Source organism: Mercenaria mercenaria, unplaced genomic scaffold, assembly GCF_021730395.1.
Source record: "Mercenaria mercenaria strain notata unplaced genomic scaffold, MADL_Memer_1 contig_4774, whole genome shotgun sequence".
Lineage (NCBI taxonomy): Eukaryota > Metazoa > Mollusca > Bivalvia > Venerida > Veneridae > Mercenaria > Mercenaria mercenaria.
In genome coordinates this window covers 30,239-48,209 of record NW_026463028.1, presented here as the reverse complement: position 1 = coordinate 48,209, position 17,971 = coordinate 30,239, and the positions used below count along the sequence as shown (strand labels likewise).

Below are 17,971 nucleotides of genomic sequence, written 5' to 3'. Positions count from 1 at the left end.
AGGACGCCGTCGGCATGTGTGGTTCTCTTTTGTTGTCGGTCCGACCCGCTTCTAAAATGTTAATTGTCCTGGCGATAGCAGCTCCAAAATCTTGCAGTTGCCATCTTGCGTTTCCGTGTTCTCGCGCTAAATTCTATCGTAATTCGGCAGAAATTTTTTCATGATTTCATGATTGTAGGTACCAATAAATCACAACAGGAGTTCTGAACTCACCTAAAGATTCTAACCCCTGGATGTAGTTCTCCATTTTGTCGTGAAATCTGCGTAGACTCGCTAAACAGTTGTCTGGAATCGGCAAATCTAGAAGAGACTGCAAATAAGTATCTATTATCTTGTGAGATTGTCCAATTCTTTCTTGTAACAGATCTATAGCATTATGATAATTTGCGCAAGTCAGTGGAAAATCTGCTTTGGCGGTAGATGTAGTGTGTTGCAGTAAGGAACGTAAGTAGTTAAACTGTTGGACATAGACAGTGTTTGGTTCAAATGTACAGCAGCCTCATACGAGTCCCAAAATGTTTGCCATTGTGTGACATTTCCATCAAAAGTCGGTAAGCTCAGTTAAGGTAGTCTATGAAATGACGAATTATCGGACGGCACTCTATGGATATTTCTACTAGAATGAGAAACGTTCTCATCTTATACAATTCTAGCACTACCAGTTCTGTTTCCAAATCGTCAACATCTGGATGATTTACAATCTTCTCGTTCAGATTCTTGATGATTTCTGCTTTCTCCTCCATGATTTCGAGCAGGGCTGTCATCTCCAACTTGACAATTCGTTGTTGTATTTCTCCAGTTGTTTAGAGATAAGACGACGCTGGTTCTCTCCAGTAGAAATAAAATTTTGTAGATTCATCGTTACGATTGTAGAATTTCTCACGGCACCGACTATGTGGGGATGTATAGTGAAGAAATAAACTGCGTTGCGGTTTCCAGATTCAGCCTTTGCTAAAAGTATGTTACCGATTCCTGACATCCACAATCTGCTCTGAGCAGGTGGCGCAAGCCTTGTAAAGTAGTAATCCGCGTATATCCACTGAGTAATTACCTGAAGATTCATTGATGTTTCCCTACATTCTTCTATTTCATGTAGCAAATCTTGGCGGTTAAGCTGGTGTATCTTCCAAGATGAGTATTTTTGTTGGGGTTAACGTCGCACAATTATAGGTCATATGGCGACTTTCCCGTTTTAATGGTGGAGGAAGACCTAGGTGCCCTCCAAGATGAGTAACAAATGAAGGATTTACAACTATTTTAAAACAACATGTTTTGAACATTGGGTGATCTGAACATCAGAACACAGAACATCATCTTACTTATTTTTGTAGTAGACTGTGACATGTTTTTGTAAATCTGTAATAGTAAAACTACTTACTCATGTCGCGAGTTCTTTTCTCCGCGGCCACTGGAGAAAAGTTATTATGAATTCACTCAACCTCCATGTCTGATTTAAGTGGAGAAGATGCTAGTTACTTGCGGAGAACAGGATAGTACTGGTACAGAATCTAAACACACATTACAACACAAAAATATGCATTTGACGATTCTGAATCTCGTCCAGGTATGCTTTGAGTGGACTATGAATCGTTCGGTGCCATCGTGGTTAGCTCATGCGCATTAGAAACAATTCAAATATGTCTTGGGTTGACACACGGAATTTACCGAGATGACTGTAAAATGACCATAATTGGTTCGGTGCCATTTAACTAAAACGAATTGTAATCAGAGTACTGCTTTAAATGGTTGAGTGCCGTATCCATCAAAACCGATCTTACTGAAAATAACAAAGGTGTCCCATTTATATTTTGAAGTTCTGTAGCCTTATCCGCAGTTTCTCTATGTTCACTTATGAGCGACAGAAGCCCGTAAAAAAATCTGCACACTGTATTAAAATCGTTCTCTCTGCATGTTTATTTTGCATTCAGCTCCTCGAAATTTGGCTTGGTCTGCATAGGCAGAAAGGTGTTAGTCCACACATTCTCTAAGCAGATTATCAAAGTTTTGTATCAGCAGTAACAAAGTAGATTTCATCTTTACTATAGATACAAACTTCTGAAATGGATGTATCGGACTGATCAAGCAGTGTGTACTTCAGCATTTGGCGAAATTTTCTCGTCTGCTTTGTGGAGCTTTTCAGAATGTGTAGGAAACATATCTGAAATGAATGGACTGTCAAATTCTCGATGTAAATGTTTTCACTGATATGTTCTGTGATGTAATGAGATAGCTCTTTAGCTTATGTTGTATGTTGCTAACATATCCAGCATTAAATAAATCTTATTGTGTTGCTGTACCTTGTATCTAGTAAGCAACAAGATATATAACATTAGTTTTAAAAAATATGTTTTTGTGTGGTTCCTCCACGAGACAATTCCTGAAAATCTGCTCTGTTGACAACAATTTTTTACATGGGAGAATTATCTGATTTCCTGTTTCATATAGAAAAATCAATAATTAGGAAGGAAACGATAGCACGGAAACCAGGTTTCATAAACATTCAAATAATCTAAATTTATCAGAGGACACATTTACTTATCATGTACCCTGTTTAGGCGGCCTTATATCATATCCAGTGTTATTGCACTATTTGTGCTTCGTCGCTACAAGGTTAGTACGCCGCAGTGCGCCCTTTTGAACTGTGTTTTTTCCGCTTTTGCTATTCAACCGTTTTTAAATATTCAGAAACGACGAACCAGTCTTATCACGGCGTTCAGTGGGATTCGAACCTTCCTTCGATCTCGTTCTTTCGAGGCGGGTGCATTAACCAATATGCCACAGTACGTAAAGAGTGGGCAAATTGTGAAGTAAAATGTTCTACTTCTTCGAATGAGCGGCGTTGTGAGCGATTTATACCATGTTTAGTAATCTTTAAGCATACAATTGTAAGTTATGAGCTTATAGTTCCCCAGACTTTGACTTCAGTTTTGTTTACATCGGATATAATGGTCGTCCTAAATTACAAAACAACCTTTAACAGGTAGATAGTTTGGTTTCACTAATGCCTTTGAGGTCGTGACAATCTACTTTGTAATTGTCCAGTGGCATACAGTACATTTTATCATTACAATATCCCGATGAATTATTGGCATCGCAAGCTGAATCACAATTATCAAAGGAGTTATATTGTTATATTGCTCCATTGGTGTAATAAATATGTTGCAATATTCATTGAGGTCACAATCTACCACAGCTTCCATGTCAGTCTTTTCAATGGCAACTATCTTCATCCTAACCCCGACTTTTGTCAACTACGTCTACTTGGATAGGTACTTAAAAGCGTAGAAAATACTTATTAGTACCATCTGCATGTTAACACTGAACGCAAACATTAGGCATTCAGTTTTTGTCTTATGTCCACGCGAGGGTTTAGTCTACATATTCCCTAAATAGCGGTTACAAATACACCATCCCCAGATGAGTGGACAACGATTTACTTGCCATAAGTTTCAGGGTCGTCAGTTCCTCGTTTGTTCAATTGAGTTCTCTGTGGCGCCTGATGATACCTGATGATACAAATGTACGTCTTTTCATAATTTGGCTGGGGAATATAATGCGACAGTCAACTTGTAAATCTAGATGTTTTTATAAGCTATGATGCGTCTCAATCGTTTGTAAATTCTATTTGAGAAACAGAATTTCTTCATGTAAACAAACTGCAACGGCAAAATTATGTTCGTGTTCTGTATTGTTTTTTCTGTTTTCAGATGTACGGCAAACTAGTTCAAACTAGTTCAAACTAGTTCAAAAGGGAAGACGCTCTCATTAACAAAAGTAATTATTTGCCATTAAATGACACTGATGAGGTTTTTTATGTTTCTAAACCATTTTAGCTTGAATTAAACGACTTTCTGCAGTAGAATCAAACATACTTCATTCTGTTTTGAGATACACTTTCTTCTTTGGAAAAACGATACTAGAAGAATTTCAGAAACCATGAACGAATAACCCCGCAGAACAGAAATTTATTTCAGCGTTAGTGTAAAGCCAGCAGATAAATCTTGATATGTATTGATATCATGATTTGTGCATCCAGTAGTCTTTTACGTTGAGCAAACTTGGACATTCTGCAGCATATAAATTGTTATAATGACATGTTCATTGATCCTTGCCAGTATACTGATCAGCATATTTTACATTATTTCTTAGAATAAACGCAGCCAGTAATGTTATTTATCAAAGTCTTTGTGGTGATCTAGCGTTACTCTTCCGCTTTTTGTGTTCAACTTAAATTTCACAAAACTGAACATAGGATTTATGTTAAATGACCCATATGTCATTGTTACAAATGTTCAATTTAAGACCCGTAATAGTTATATATCATTCTGCTACGCTCAGACCAAGACGAAGAAGTTGTATTTGCAGGTATATTGGGCCCAAATTCTTCTAGTGCTTAATATCAACTCGAAGTCTTTTTATGGGCCTATAAAGTACGCTTCTTCAGTCTACCCTTCAGGACCCCAAGTATACCAATGTCCTTTAAAGCTACGTCCTGTAGCTTTGGAAAGAACCATATCTATGTAATTCATAAATAATTGTCAGAGTTTTAAATTAAATGTCTGTTCAGATATATAGAAAGATGCACTGTGACATCGCTTTTCTTGCCACATCTTCTGGAAACAGTCTAGTTTCTTCGTTGATAATTCGGAGCTTAGTCTTGCCTTTATACTAGAATCTGCCTAAGCCATAAATCATGAAGCAAAAGAATCATGATAAATGATCTTCAATATCAAACGCTCATTTCCATCCTTTTTCCATGTGCGCTCACAGGTTTGACCTATGTGGAACATGGCCTCGTCAGAGTTTACAACGATTTCAAAGGCTCATCACACATTTGCAGCCTTTAGGAAGGTGCCCTATGTTTGTTGATTTCTGCAACTCTAATGAACATTTCAATTAGAAATAACATAATTAAATAGTTCCGAGTGAAGTTTCAATCTTAGCTGATATCTGGCTTTATGTTGGTCGATTGCTTTTCGAAATCAAACTGACGGTGGATTTATTAATCGCAGACGTTGATATTGTGCGTCATTCACGTAAGGCTTTCATGCATTTCACCAACACTAGTTTTACTGTACTTTAACTAGTGTTATTACAAATATTTCATTCAAAGCCCCCCCCCCCCCCCCTCCCCAAAAAAAACCCAGAAATATCCAAGGACAATTACTATTTTTGACACTCCTGTCATTAAAAACTAGTGCACTATTTCCTCTATTGCACTATTTTATACCAAATATGTTTGATGTGCAGCATATGCTTTGACTCCTAAACACTTGACCCAAAATACTGACTTTTCTTATAAATAACAGTAGATAAAAATAACTTCAAAAGAGAACGAAATTTCCATAGAGATATCGCATGTTTATTTCTTATTATATATCATTTGCAATATCCCGAGGGATTGTTATGTCCGAGTCCGTGAGACATTCTGCAAATCTTAACACATGAAAACATGCGTTTTAATTTTATGCTTATTCTGGTAGCAGGATATGGATAAAATATTTAAAAATAATGTAGATCATCTTCTTTCAGAAGAATATACCAATCAAACCCGGCCTTAGATTAGCTTTCCTGTGCCGTAAACCCAAGGTCGTAAAATAAATTTACAATTAATTACGCTTTTGATATGTGTAAATATTATTTATAAAAATATCCGTCCTAATATACTGGCCATCAATTACGTCAAAACGAATTTTCGCCAAAACAACATGTTGCCATAAAACGCACGTTTCTAGAATGGTGCTAAACGAGAATCTTCCTGCAGACACAAAGGTTTTCATCGCAAGCAAGTTTTTTGAACCGAAGTTACAATTTAATATTAATATTCTTTTCTTCGAGTTAAATTTCAAACGCTGGGAAGGTATTGGACATGTTATGGGGGTCAGGGGGTCTCCTCCTGGATTTTTTTTTAAATACAGGTATGAAATGGTGGCCTCTGGTGCATTTACTGGTGGCTGTACTCCCCTCATTTTAGAAGGAGCTCTCCCCCTTGGAAATTTTAGAAATACAGGCATGAAATGGTGGCCTCTTGTGTATTTTAGGTCTAAATTTTGAGGTAATGGAGGAGTCACTACCCTCTTGATGGGGGAGGGTGTTAGGGGCCTGGCTCTCACCCTGGAAAATTTTGAACTGGTGGCCTCTGGTGCGTTTCTGGGTCTAAATCTTGATGAGTATAGTCCACTTATCAGCCAACGGGGGTGGGGGTGGGGGCGCATGAGCCCCCCTCTGTCCGGCCCTGGATCCGGGTCTGCATAGCACATTCACATTTTTCCGTCTTATATTGACATTTTTGACAGGAGTGGCCTATTACGTCAAACGGCAATATGTCAATTCATGCGATCAGCTGTTTAGACGGAGCTGAGGCAATGACTAGTAAATATAGAAACCAGTTTAATCCGAACTTCTTCTCGCCGATCTCGGTCCAAATTTGAACAGGTTAGAGAGGTTCCGCTGTACAAAACGTACAAAATGTTTCCGTTCTTTCTTCTTTTGGCAACTAATGAAATAAATCTTCCTGATTTCCTCTTGAGCTCGGCTTCCTTTCGTACACGTTTTCAAAGATGAAAACAAATCAGTTTGAACAAACTGTTTTTGGTGTAACGAGTTTTACGCCGATCTGCCCTTGGTAAAATAAATCTTACAGTCTTTCATATTATAATCCATACATTGAGGATCACTTGAGTTAAGATTTTCTATTTGATCTTAAAAGTCTACGAAAGAAAAGAATATGTTTCAATAGTACTTTTATCAACCAAGCTGTAAAGGCTACATTTTTAAGATGTTATACACTTACCGGTGAGTAATTACCATCATCAGCATTTTTCTTGCACTTTGTAATAGAATGCATATCACAAGCATGATCAGAATATCCCTTCACATTTAGTCTATTCCGTACTGCGCCAAGAATCTAAAAATCATAATTTCCGAAATGCTTTAACTTAGAAAGACAACATAAATAACATAAATATTTGTATGTGGTAAAAAGTTACAAAAGTTCAAAAGGTTTCATGTTTTCGGACATTACATTCAATACATTCTCTGTTATGCTACGTAAATGGTAAAATATAAAGGCTCTATAGCTATTATGGATTCAGAGAAGAAGTTTTCAAAGTTTCTTATATATAAGCATATAGCAAGTACATATCACACACAAGGGCGTGACCATTTTTGACCATAGAGCAATAATTTTAACAATTATGATAGAGAATCAAACCCTTATATCACATGTAAAATATCAAAGCTCTAGCTATTATGGCTTCAGACAAGATTTTCAAAAGCATATAGTATATAGCTATTATGGATTCAGAGAAGAGGTTTTCAAAGTTTCTTATATATAAACATATAGTAAGTACATGTCACAACCAGGGCCGTGGCCATAATTTGACCCTTATGCAATAATTTGAAAACATCTGTTAGAGAGTCAAACCCTGATATCATATACCAAGGCTCTAGCTATTATCGCTTCGGAAAAGAAGATTAAAGTTTGATTGCTGAAAACCTATTTTTAACCATTATGACCTTTATGTTCAATAAACCGGAACCATTGAACAAATTTGAAAGATGGCCACCCAGAGAACATTTGTGTAAAGTTTCATTAAAATTTATTCAGTGGTCGCTTAAAGAAATTGTTAAAGACGTTACCACGCCCTCTGACGGTTTTTTTTGACGAATAAAAACAATTTAAACAATCTTGGTAGAAGGTAAAACAAGGAAAAGTTGTGTGATCGGTCCATTAGTTTCATACAAGAAGAGTTTTAAAGTTTCCATTATATAAATATAGGGAAACTGACTATGCCCTCTGACGGCCATATTTTAAATGAATCGGAATAATTTGAACAATCTTGGTAGAGGGTCACACAAGGACCATTTGTTTAAAATTATTTTAAAATCTGGCTAGCAGTTTCACACACGAATATTTTAAATATTCCACTATATATACATATAGGTAAAGTGACCACATCCCCTTGCGGCTATGTTGTTTTACGTATCCGAATAATTAGCATAGTCTTGTTGGAAGGTTATACAGGGACCATTTGTGTGAACTTATTTCAAAATCGGACGAACGGTTAGGGAGAAGATGTCATATGAATAATTTTCTATTTTAACTCTGGCGTCCCCTGTGTGCAACCAAGCAGAACCGTTTAAATACGTTTGGTAGAGGACCAACCAAGAAAATCCAGGCCAATTTTATGTGGTTTTAAAGGAGATGTCGTTTTAGGAAATTATTGACGACGGAAAGACAAACGGACGCACACACGACAGACGATGGACACAGCGTGGTCAAAATAGCTCAACATGAGCTCTTTGTGCTCAGGTAACCTAAAAAAACCCAGTTAAAGACCAAATTTCAACTAGAAAAGCCACATTCAAAGAACGCAGCCGCCAATAAACACTACTGTGTAAATGTATACACGTACACAACGGCGAATGTAATAATAATAACATAAAGGTGACAGACAGACACAAATATACATGAAGAAGGAACACAGCAAGACACGCCTTGGAAGGTCAGTGGAAAAATAATAATAGGAAAGTTAAACTAATTTGATGTCGCCACACCTCTCTCCCAAACCCCAACCATATTCCCAGAGAGTGTAAATAAAGTTACTCCCCGCCAGATGAATCTTTTACATATGAAATTGTAACCATATAATTATGCTAATGTAAAGCTATTTAAATTAAAACCCATGGGACCGTATACGTTAGTACTCAATGACTGCAGAAAAAGTCAGAGCACAGTGTAGTCTTCATGCATTTTGCAGGAAACACCATTAAGGGCACGACAAAACAGAACAAGGAACAAGTTTTCACAATAGATGTGACCCATTTTTCTGCTCTGTACCTCTCCTGCTCGGACGTTTTATTTTGACTGATTTATAATCAGTGGCGTAGCATATAAAGACATGCTCATCACTTCAACAATTACAACATGGAAAACAAGATCTTTTTATTGAAAAGAACAGTGTAATATTCCAAATTTGATAGATGCATTGTTGTTTGTTACTTGTTACTTTTTTTAATAATAAGTCATTTTTAACAGTAACTGTATACCTGTATAAATCGATAGAATTTGATATCTTATTTCGAAATATTACGAGATATATTTGTGTACTTAAACTTGACATGAAGTGTATTTGCATCAAAATATGATATATATTCACATAGCCAAATGGTATGTATGTTGGACATGGTAAATACAACAGACGGCCCTAGGGTATTATATCCGTGCCAATAATTTCTATATGTTATGTCTACTGAAACTATATGAATGGGTTTTCGCTGTTACACACTTTATTCTATGCCGACAATTAAATCTCAAAACTTTCTGGAATAGAAAAGTACCAGATTTCAAACAGGGCTTTGTAAAAATGTCTACACGTAACAAGACTGACGGATAACACTACTTTTGCCTAAGGCGTTGGGTGTGTTGTTTTTGGGTGTGTTGTTTAATACCCCAGTCACACATACGGCGCGGATAGCTACGTCTAGCTACGGATAGAAACGTAGTAGTCCGTATCGATCCGTACCTGAGCCGTACGGACTGGTACGAACTGATACGAATTACTACTTTAAGGTACGGCTCAGATACGGATCGATACGGATTACTACGTTTCTATCCGTGGCTAGACGTAGCTATCCGCGCCGTATGTGTGACTGGGGTACAAAAGAGAACACTTTACACTTTAGAAACTACAATCTCAATTCATAAGGAAAATTTCTGCGATTAATGATTAACACTTAATGCAATTTGAATGTAATTGCTGCGTGAAGAATATTAGAAGTGGAGATGCATAAAAACGATACATAAACTGCCTTAATAACAGACGAACCTGTAGAATTAGAAACCTTGAAAAGATATCTTCGAAATCATCGAGTGGGTGCAAATTCTAGAATAGGCTAATGAAAGTAAAGAATTTCTCTCCACTGGAGATTATAACACCAAGACGACAAATAAAATAATAATCCGAATCGATGCTAGAATGAGCAAATGATCGGTAAATTAACTTTGACCAGTTGCATATTTGTGTATATCTCTAGTCAAAAGTCAATACTTCAAATAGCTCAGTAGGGAGAGCGTTGGTCTACGGATTGCGGGATCGTGAGATCGATCCCCGGGCGGGGCGTATGTTCTCCGTGACGATTTGATAAAAGACATTGTGTCTGAAATCATTCGTCCTCCACCTCTGATTCATGTGGGGAAGTTGGCAGTTACTTGCGGAGAACAGGTTTGTACTGGTACAGAATCCAGGAACACTGGTTAGGTTAACTGCCCGCCGTTACATGACTGAAATACTGTTGGGAAAACGGCGTTAAATCCAAAACAAACAAACAAATCAAATAGAATATATTAATTTCAGCGCATATTTATGTAGTTTTCCGAATACCTAAACTAGTTTGAATTTAAGTTTGAGTTATGAGACAGCTAAAAGAGAAGAAGATCACATAAGAAGAAACGACAATATAACCTGTTGGAGTGTTTTCTTTGTTTGTCTCAACACTTGACTTCCGTCCAAGTTTTCAAGATGTCCTAGTATGTCTTCCAAGAACTCGAGTAAACCACACACAGAAATGCTGGATTTTTGCTTCCGAAGATCTTCCACAAGCTGGTATACCTAATCAAGAAATTAACTTCAAAGGTACATACTATCTATTTCGAAAAATATTTCCGGATTGCGACATCTCAAGAACTACATCTTGTTGTAGTTCTGAAATAGATAAAATGATATACATTAGTTTTATAGAATTAAAAAACCTTCGTAGAGATATCACGTTTTTGCGTTTCCGAAATATTCTTTGCAGCATCTAAATGATAATAACTGTAATAGTCACTTCCATTTTCAGAGTTCTACATATCATACACAGTTCAAAGTAGCCTTTTCTATTGGGTACTGCAACTAAGTTATTTTGTTTTTGTTGTAATTTTATTCTCTCATAGCGTTTATCGCTTATTTGAAAATTCTAGACATTTAAGTGGCATTTCAAAAAATGGACTGTAAAATGAGGAAATCAATATGTCATTTCTTATTTTGTTGAAATGTTATCAACAGCATATTGTTTGTACTTTCTACGCGTACGCTAAATGCCAAGTAAGTACTTTTTGAAAATTCTAATCTTTAGCACGCTTAATTTCTACTATGGATTGGTCCATCATTCAGTTTGGGCAATACCATTTTACCATTTATTATTTGAAAGGTGTTCACTAAAATTTACTGACTGAATAGCGAACAGTGCAGACCATGATCAGCCTGCACATCTTGGTCTGAACTGGTCGCAAAGGCAAAACCACTTGTCGCCAGCAGGCTAGGCAAAACAATATAAGACTGGGGTAAGTAAGTTGTTTTGTTCAGTATATATTCTGTATAAATGTCAGGATGATTGCTCAGTTAATTAGTACAGAGATTTGACGATATTAATTCAGGTGATACAAACTTGTACACAAAGATCAATCCTCTAATGGGTGAACTATTTGGCAATATGGGTCACAACTTAAGTGTTTTTGAGTAATTTTACCAATCATTGAACGTTGCAAGTGCTGTTACAACGACTGACTTTTCTATATAATTTTACTGGCAATGAAGAACAATTTTACAAATAAATTTTTTAACTTTGACAAGATTATACACAATTTGTTTTTATATGTGTATGTCAATTCAAATCTTCCACGTTCGAAAGAGTTTAGTCTTGACAAATTGCAACTTTTAAAATAATTGTTTACAGAAGAATCACCAAAAGGATGCTTTCCGAATGGTCATAAGTACCGACTTAAGACGAACCAATAGGACTGAATGAATCAGCAAATGGAGACTTGGCAAAACCTTGTCAAAGGGCCACAATACCTGACGTTTGGTCTTAAACTTTATAAATTTATAAATATAATCAAAAATCCAAAACAATCATTTACATTTAAGAGCTGCAACTAATAATACATTCTAATTGCGATATTCAATGTCGGCTTGTCCAGGAAGTAACCATCATTTTATCTGTTGTCCATCGTTCTGTTCAAAGTATTTAAGAACATTTGTAATAAATCTGACATAAATTATCTTGTTTTACAGTATGAAATACTTTTGAGAAAAATCTCGGTCTGCTTAGAAAAAAAGGCATAAAATGTAGTGATTGGTTTTTAAAATGTATATTAAAATCTACATATACTTTTGAAATATTTACACTCCAGTTAAAGTGGACTCCGATTAGAGGTCCACATATGCTCGCACTATAAATACATACTGACCCTCCGGACTGATAGAGCTAAACTGTTTCAGGTATGATGATATTTAAATTAAAGAGCTTTAGTGACTTTATCACAATCAAATTGAGCATATTGAAAAGGTCTTGTAAAATGCCGTTATCAGCGTAGTTCATTTAACCTATTCCTGCCGGATAGTTGTGTGTTTGATGACAATATTGCACTTATAATAGACACTTTCGCTAGTTTGACTCGAACTGTAGACAAGTTTACGCTCTGTCTATTTCATTAAAAACCAAAGCGTTGTCAAATTTATAAAGAGCAGAAAATATTCAGTATGAATAAGGCTTATTGAAATTTGAAATGAGAAGCTATCTGGAAAAATGACAAGCAGGGCCATTTATGTCATTGTTGTCGTCAATTCAAAAGGCGAATCCAAGAAGGGACGGATGATAAATAATTTATAGCCTTGAATTAAAACCTTAGGTATTTTCATGGCAACAGTCGTATTTTCTCGACCATATCCTCGAGCGGACTCGAGGTCAGGTGAAATAAACTTGAAGCTTTCATCACAATCGAGATAAAATAAATTAGTATATACTAAAAACTTTACATATGAGGGCGATTCCATAAATACCGTCAGAGATCATCATATACGTAAATTATAAATCAGATCAAGATAATTTTTACATCATCCCTTCTAAGTATTCTCCCTTCACCGAAACATACTTTTAGAGTTTTGCTATGAGCTTAATGCTGCAAAGTAGTCTCCCCTTGGTAAACTGAAAGATGCAGAATTAAGGGCGGTATCAGGAAAGTATGTGGGTGCTTAACCTGAAAAACATTATCTTATTCTGATCTAAGAATTTCAAATCTGTACAATTTGACTTTTGTTGGCGGATACATTATAATGAACTAGCTAAATTTCATGGGCGGCGTTTCTTTTGATATTGTTTTAACAGCTGGAGTTCTTTATTTTCGCAAAACTTGCCTGTGGTTGTTTTACGCTCTTTACAAAGAATTTATACAACGAGGCCATTAGAATAGAAGAAAATGGCATATGAAACTTTCTTGCACTTTCTGTCCTTTTTGCAATGACCGGCCTTGCCTGACTTTTACTCAGCCATCTTTTTTTTGATTTTTGCATAGCTGGGGCCCAAGGTTAATCCCCAGTGAGCAACCCAAAACTTTTCTTGCATTACAATTTTCATATATTTTATTTCAGCAGTTTGTTTAGGCACAATGTAAACGCTTGGACTTTTAGTCTGATGTCAACAAATGTGGGACCCATCTAGCACAAACTTCTTTAATTACAAATGGTCAGCCAGAATATGATGGACGATACTTTCTGAAATGCATGTAATTTGAGCTTTTTGGAACACCAGTATTCAACCAACTTCTTATACCTTACCTTTGCTGCATCAACAGGCTTGCTTGGCCGATTACTGTCTTAAAGACTTTTTGAACCCATTGAAACTTAAACTCAACGTAAAAACTGTTTTAATGCCACTACAGAACTTCCATGGATACGAAATTCAGAATGTCTCTTTTGGAGACACTCACAAGGAAACCCGTGCTTAAATGTAAGCTCTGATTTCTCATTTTTCTTCGCGTTTCATTATTGAAATATAAACACTCTATATGTGTGTGTGTATAAATTCGACAATGGATGACTTGGTCAATTGTAACTGGATTAAATCGATATTTCACAGGAATATTAAGTAAACATCAGTTACCAATTTTATGTTTTTACACGATATTTTAATTTTAATGCCACAAAAGTAGATAAGGTATCTAATAGTTTAAAAAATAATATATTCCAAAACGCAAATGTTTATCAAATATATGGCACTTTGACTGCATTACGTTAAATGTTTAGGAACATTTATTGTTTAAATTATCCAAAAGCATCGATTTTCCATGTCAATGACTTTCAATATATGTGATTATGTTATATGCAATTTGTTTAAAAAAAGCCATCGATTCAAAATTAGTTCAAAACTTTTTTGATAAGTGAGAATATCAACATGCAACAACAGCTCTATAAAAACTTCAACAATATCTGTAACTCTATTTGCTGTGTAGACGGCACTTCAGCATGGTGCAATGGTTGGTTATGTCAACACTTTGTAGACAAATGGGTTATTCTTGCACAAGTCACTTTCATGATGCTTCAATCTAAACTAGAATATGTTGACTTAATTCCTGCAAACTGTATGTCATCATGTAATGATGAACATTTAATAACTACCAAAAGATATGCCAAATATGAAGAGGAAAAGAGGCTAGAAACGTTTTGAAACTGCGAAAAAGTAAAATGAGAATGGCGGATCCAAGTGTTAGACGATGTAATGTTTAAAAGAAAATGAAACTTCTTACACTAGTTCTCATTAACACAATGACATAAAATGGGTCATATTTCGTATTGTTTTCTTCGCATTTATGTCGACCTTCGTATATGTCAAAATAGAAAACCATTTTTTTACGATATTTCTATAACAGTTAACATTTCGCCAATACTTTTGATACAACTTCGACTGGAATATGCATCCTGGCGCTATTGTTAGACGGCAAAGTGGTTTACCTTTACGATCTGCCTCTCAGAAAGTGAAGTTCCATAAATAGTGTTCAATTATAAGATTATAAGCCATTGATTCCAAATTAGTTCAAAACTTTTTGATAAGTGAGAATATCAACACGAAACAACAGCTCTATAAAAACTTCAACAATATCTGTAACTCTATTTGCTGTGTAGACGGCACTTCAGCATGGTGCAATGGTTGGTTATGTCAACACTTAGCAGACAAATAGGTTATTCTTGCACAAGTCACTTTGATGATGCTTCAGTCTAGACTCTTTGGTATATCTTTTGGTAGTTATTAAATGTTCATCATTACATGATGACATACAATCATATATATATAAAAAATACCTCACTATGTTTAATGATAGTAAAAATAATAAAGGCACGTATTAGCCAAATATCGCTCTCTCTTTGTATAAAACTGAAAATATAATGTTGTATGCTGAAATCACTCTAAATTCAAAGGCATCTATAGCTAGATATAATTAGATATAACCATTTTTCATGATCATAACTTCTCTACAAAGACAGTGAACATAGGCTTTTTAAAAACACCAGTTTAACGTACCAGTAATATGCGTCAGTCAGCAAACAAAAATGCAAATACCTTGTCAAACTATGAAGGTGTTACTTTATAAACTGAGAAATTGTCAGTAACAATTTTAATAACACACGTAACTTACATTAGTACGATTGAGATACATTTATACCCATAATTATATCTTAAAGATTTTGGACTTAACATACGGGGAACAGTTATCCTGCATTCTGAAAGCACTTCTATAGAATATTTTGTTTAACGAAAACAAACCATAAATAATGTAAATAAAATTCCCATTTTGACTCCATTTGCTACTGTATCCTGGAAACAGACTGTTTAAAATGCAAACTGCTGTACATTTTTGCAGATCAAATACAAAACAGAACAAGCTTCCGAAATAACATTTTAGTTTCCCACCACCAATGCTGGAAGCAACACATACGGTTTAACTTGTATTTTCTTGCATGCAAGTAATATAAATATCAGCTATGTAATTAATCAACATTACAGCTGGTTTTTCTTTTACCTTACTCGAACGAATTACGTCATCTTCTCTAAAATTAAAAAATGTTACAACATATTTGTAATAATTACATAAACGAAAATACTCTAAAAAATACCTCACTATGTTTAATTATAGTAAAAATAATAAAGGCACGTATTAGGTAAATATCTCTCTCCTGAATACAATGGAACGGAACCATTAGATCAGCCAAAGTGTTACAAACAGGCCCTTTATGCTTTATTAAGATTAGCTTTGGTAACCAGCGTTAGCACTGGAATAGATCATGGTTGTTTAAAGAAAACTAGACATAACGGACATTGGAGTACCAATTTATACTAATAGCTTTCCTGTTAAGTATTATTACGGTAGGTTTAAACCTTCGTAGAAACCATGTATATCTGTTACATTTTCTATGACTATACTAACGCATTATTTTACTTTTGTTCAATACATTTTGAATAATGTATATATACATCGTATACTCTAAGTAGTGGGGTGTCCATCTTATAATTGAACACCATTTATGGAACTTCACTTTCTGAGAGGCAGATCGTAAAGTTAAAAGGAGGAAACCGTACCAATAAACTATTCGTAAACATTGCCGTCTCCTCCTGTCTTGCTGAATGATAAATTACAGAAACTGGTGTCAAACTGTACATGTGTTGCAATGATATACAGATCATTGGACATATATGAATGATGGCACTGTGTTTAAATACACGTTGAATGCCTCTCGTATAATGAAGACAAAAATGCATGTTATACCCTATGAGAACCATCGTATTAAATGGAAAAATATACTAGCCCATTTCAACTGCACATTTCACCACTAAGACACGCAATTAGGCAGATTAGTACAAAATTCCTAAATAAACGAAAAACTACATACTTAATGAAATATTTGATTTCATTCCTCCTGATACTGAGAAAAAGTACGATCGGTATCATACGTAGCGTACATTTTAGTATACTTGATTATAAGAATACGTTATAAGCGATATTTTTGTAATACACGTAAGCTCCTGACCTTAAAGGTTTTAAATAAGAAAGATCAAATACAAAAGCTGTTTATAGTTTTAAGTAAAGTTTATATCCTTGAATAACAATGGCTGAATGTAGCTGAGAGAATGAAGATAAAAAAAACAGCTTTCGTGCAGATATGTAGAAAGGAACCTTACCAAATGAAAAGACTGGTTCTGATTACTGGACTTTGTATGAAAGTTGCGAGTGTTATTTACGTGCTCATGCTGAAACTCGTCAAGGTTCGGTAACTGTAGTTGGTTTACCAGAAGCGACAGAGACAGCAAAATCTCGTTTACTAGTTCCTCACAACATAATTCTATAAAATAACAGAATATTCAAAATGAAATATTACTACATATAGCAGCGATGATATAATAATTTTAACGTCATTTTAAATGTAATTTAAACAATTTAGACATTAAATTAACAAAATAGAAAATTGAAAACGTTGAAACTTGAACATCTTGCTGCCGTTTCTTTTATGTACATAAGATTTAAACTATAAGCGGTAAAAGCAAATGACCAATACAAATATACAATGTCCAATATAACATTTGAAGGAATCTATATATTTGCAAAGACACAAGAATTAGCTAATACTTCACACCTTCACATATATTGATCTCCTTTCTTTCAACAGACAGAAGATGCGCCGGTATCTCAGTCTAAAATTCCAAGATAAAAATTGTACATTTCTATAGCAAAAATTAATTTCATCAACTTTTCAGTGAATGTGTTAGTTCAAGATAATCATGTTCTGTCAAATAGGAACAATAAGGAAGTGGGGTCTAGTCTAGTGGTTAAGGTGTCAGTCGCTCAACCCGGGAGTCGTAGGTTCGAGTTCCACTGGGTCAAGACCACGTCTTCTCATATGACAGCAGTACTAATTTTTCCGGGATGCAGTCTCGAGAGTGGTTTACAAAAGCTTGTAGCTTTCATCACAATGGAGCTAAAATAAATCATTATAAACTCAACTAATAGGGAATGAATTTAAAACAAATAAAGACTGAATAAGTGCTGAAACATATAGCCTTATTTGTGACGACACGATTTGACCATAGATTTTGCAACTGAAATTTCATGACATTTTTTCAAATTCTTTAAGAAATATGAACCTACGCAACTGAAACA

The 17,971-nt window shown here is 35.2% G+C and overlaps 1 protein-coding gene across 1 annotated transcript in view; it reads right to left on the bottom strand.

Moving 5' to 3' along the window:
• LOC128554163 (uncharacterized) overlaps positions 1 to 17,971 on the bottom strand; it is a 49,343-nt gene that overhangs the window by 9,782 nt on the left and 21,590 nt on the right. Inside the window, exons 5-8 of the mRNA XM_053535413.1 lie at positions 17,448 to 17,505; positions 16,996 to 17,156; positions 10,467 to 10,613; positions 6,794 to 6,907 (exon numbers count right to left, since the gene is read on the bottom strand). Coding sequence (XP_053391388.1) covers positions 6,794 to 6,907; positions 10,467 to 10,613; positions 16,996 to 17,156; positions 17,448 to 17,505 — 480 coding nt within the window. The remainder of the gene's footprint in view (positions 1 to 6,793; positions 6,908 to 10,466; positions 10,614 to 16,995; positions 17,157 to 17,447; positions 17,506 to 17,971) is intronic.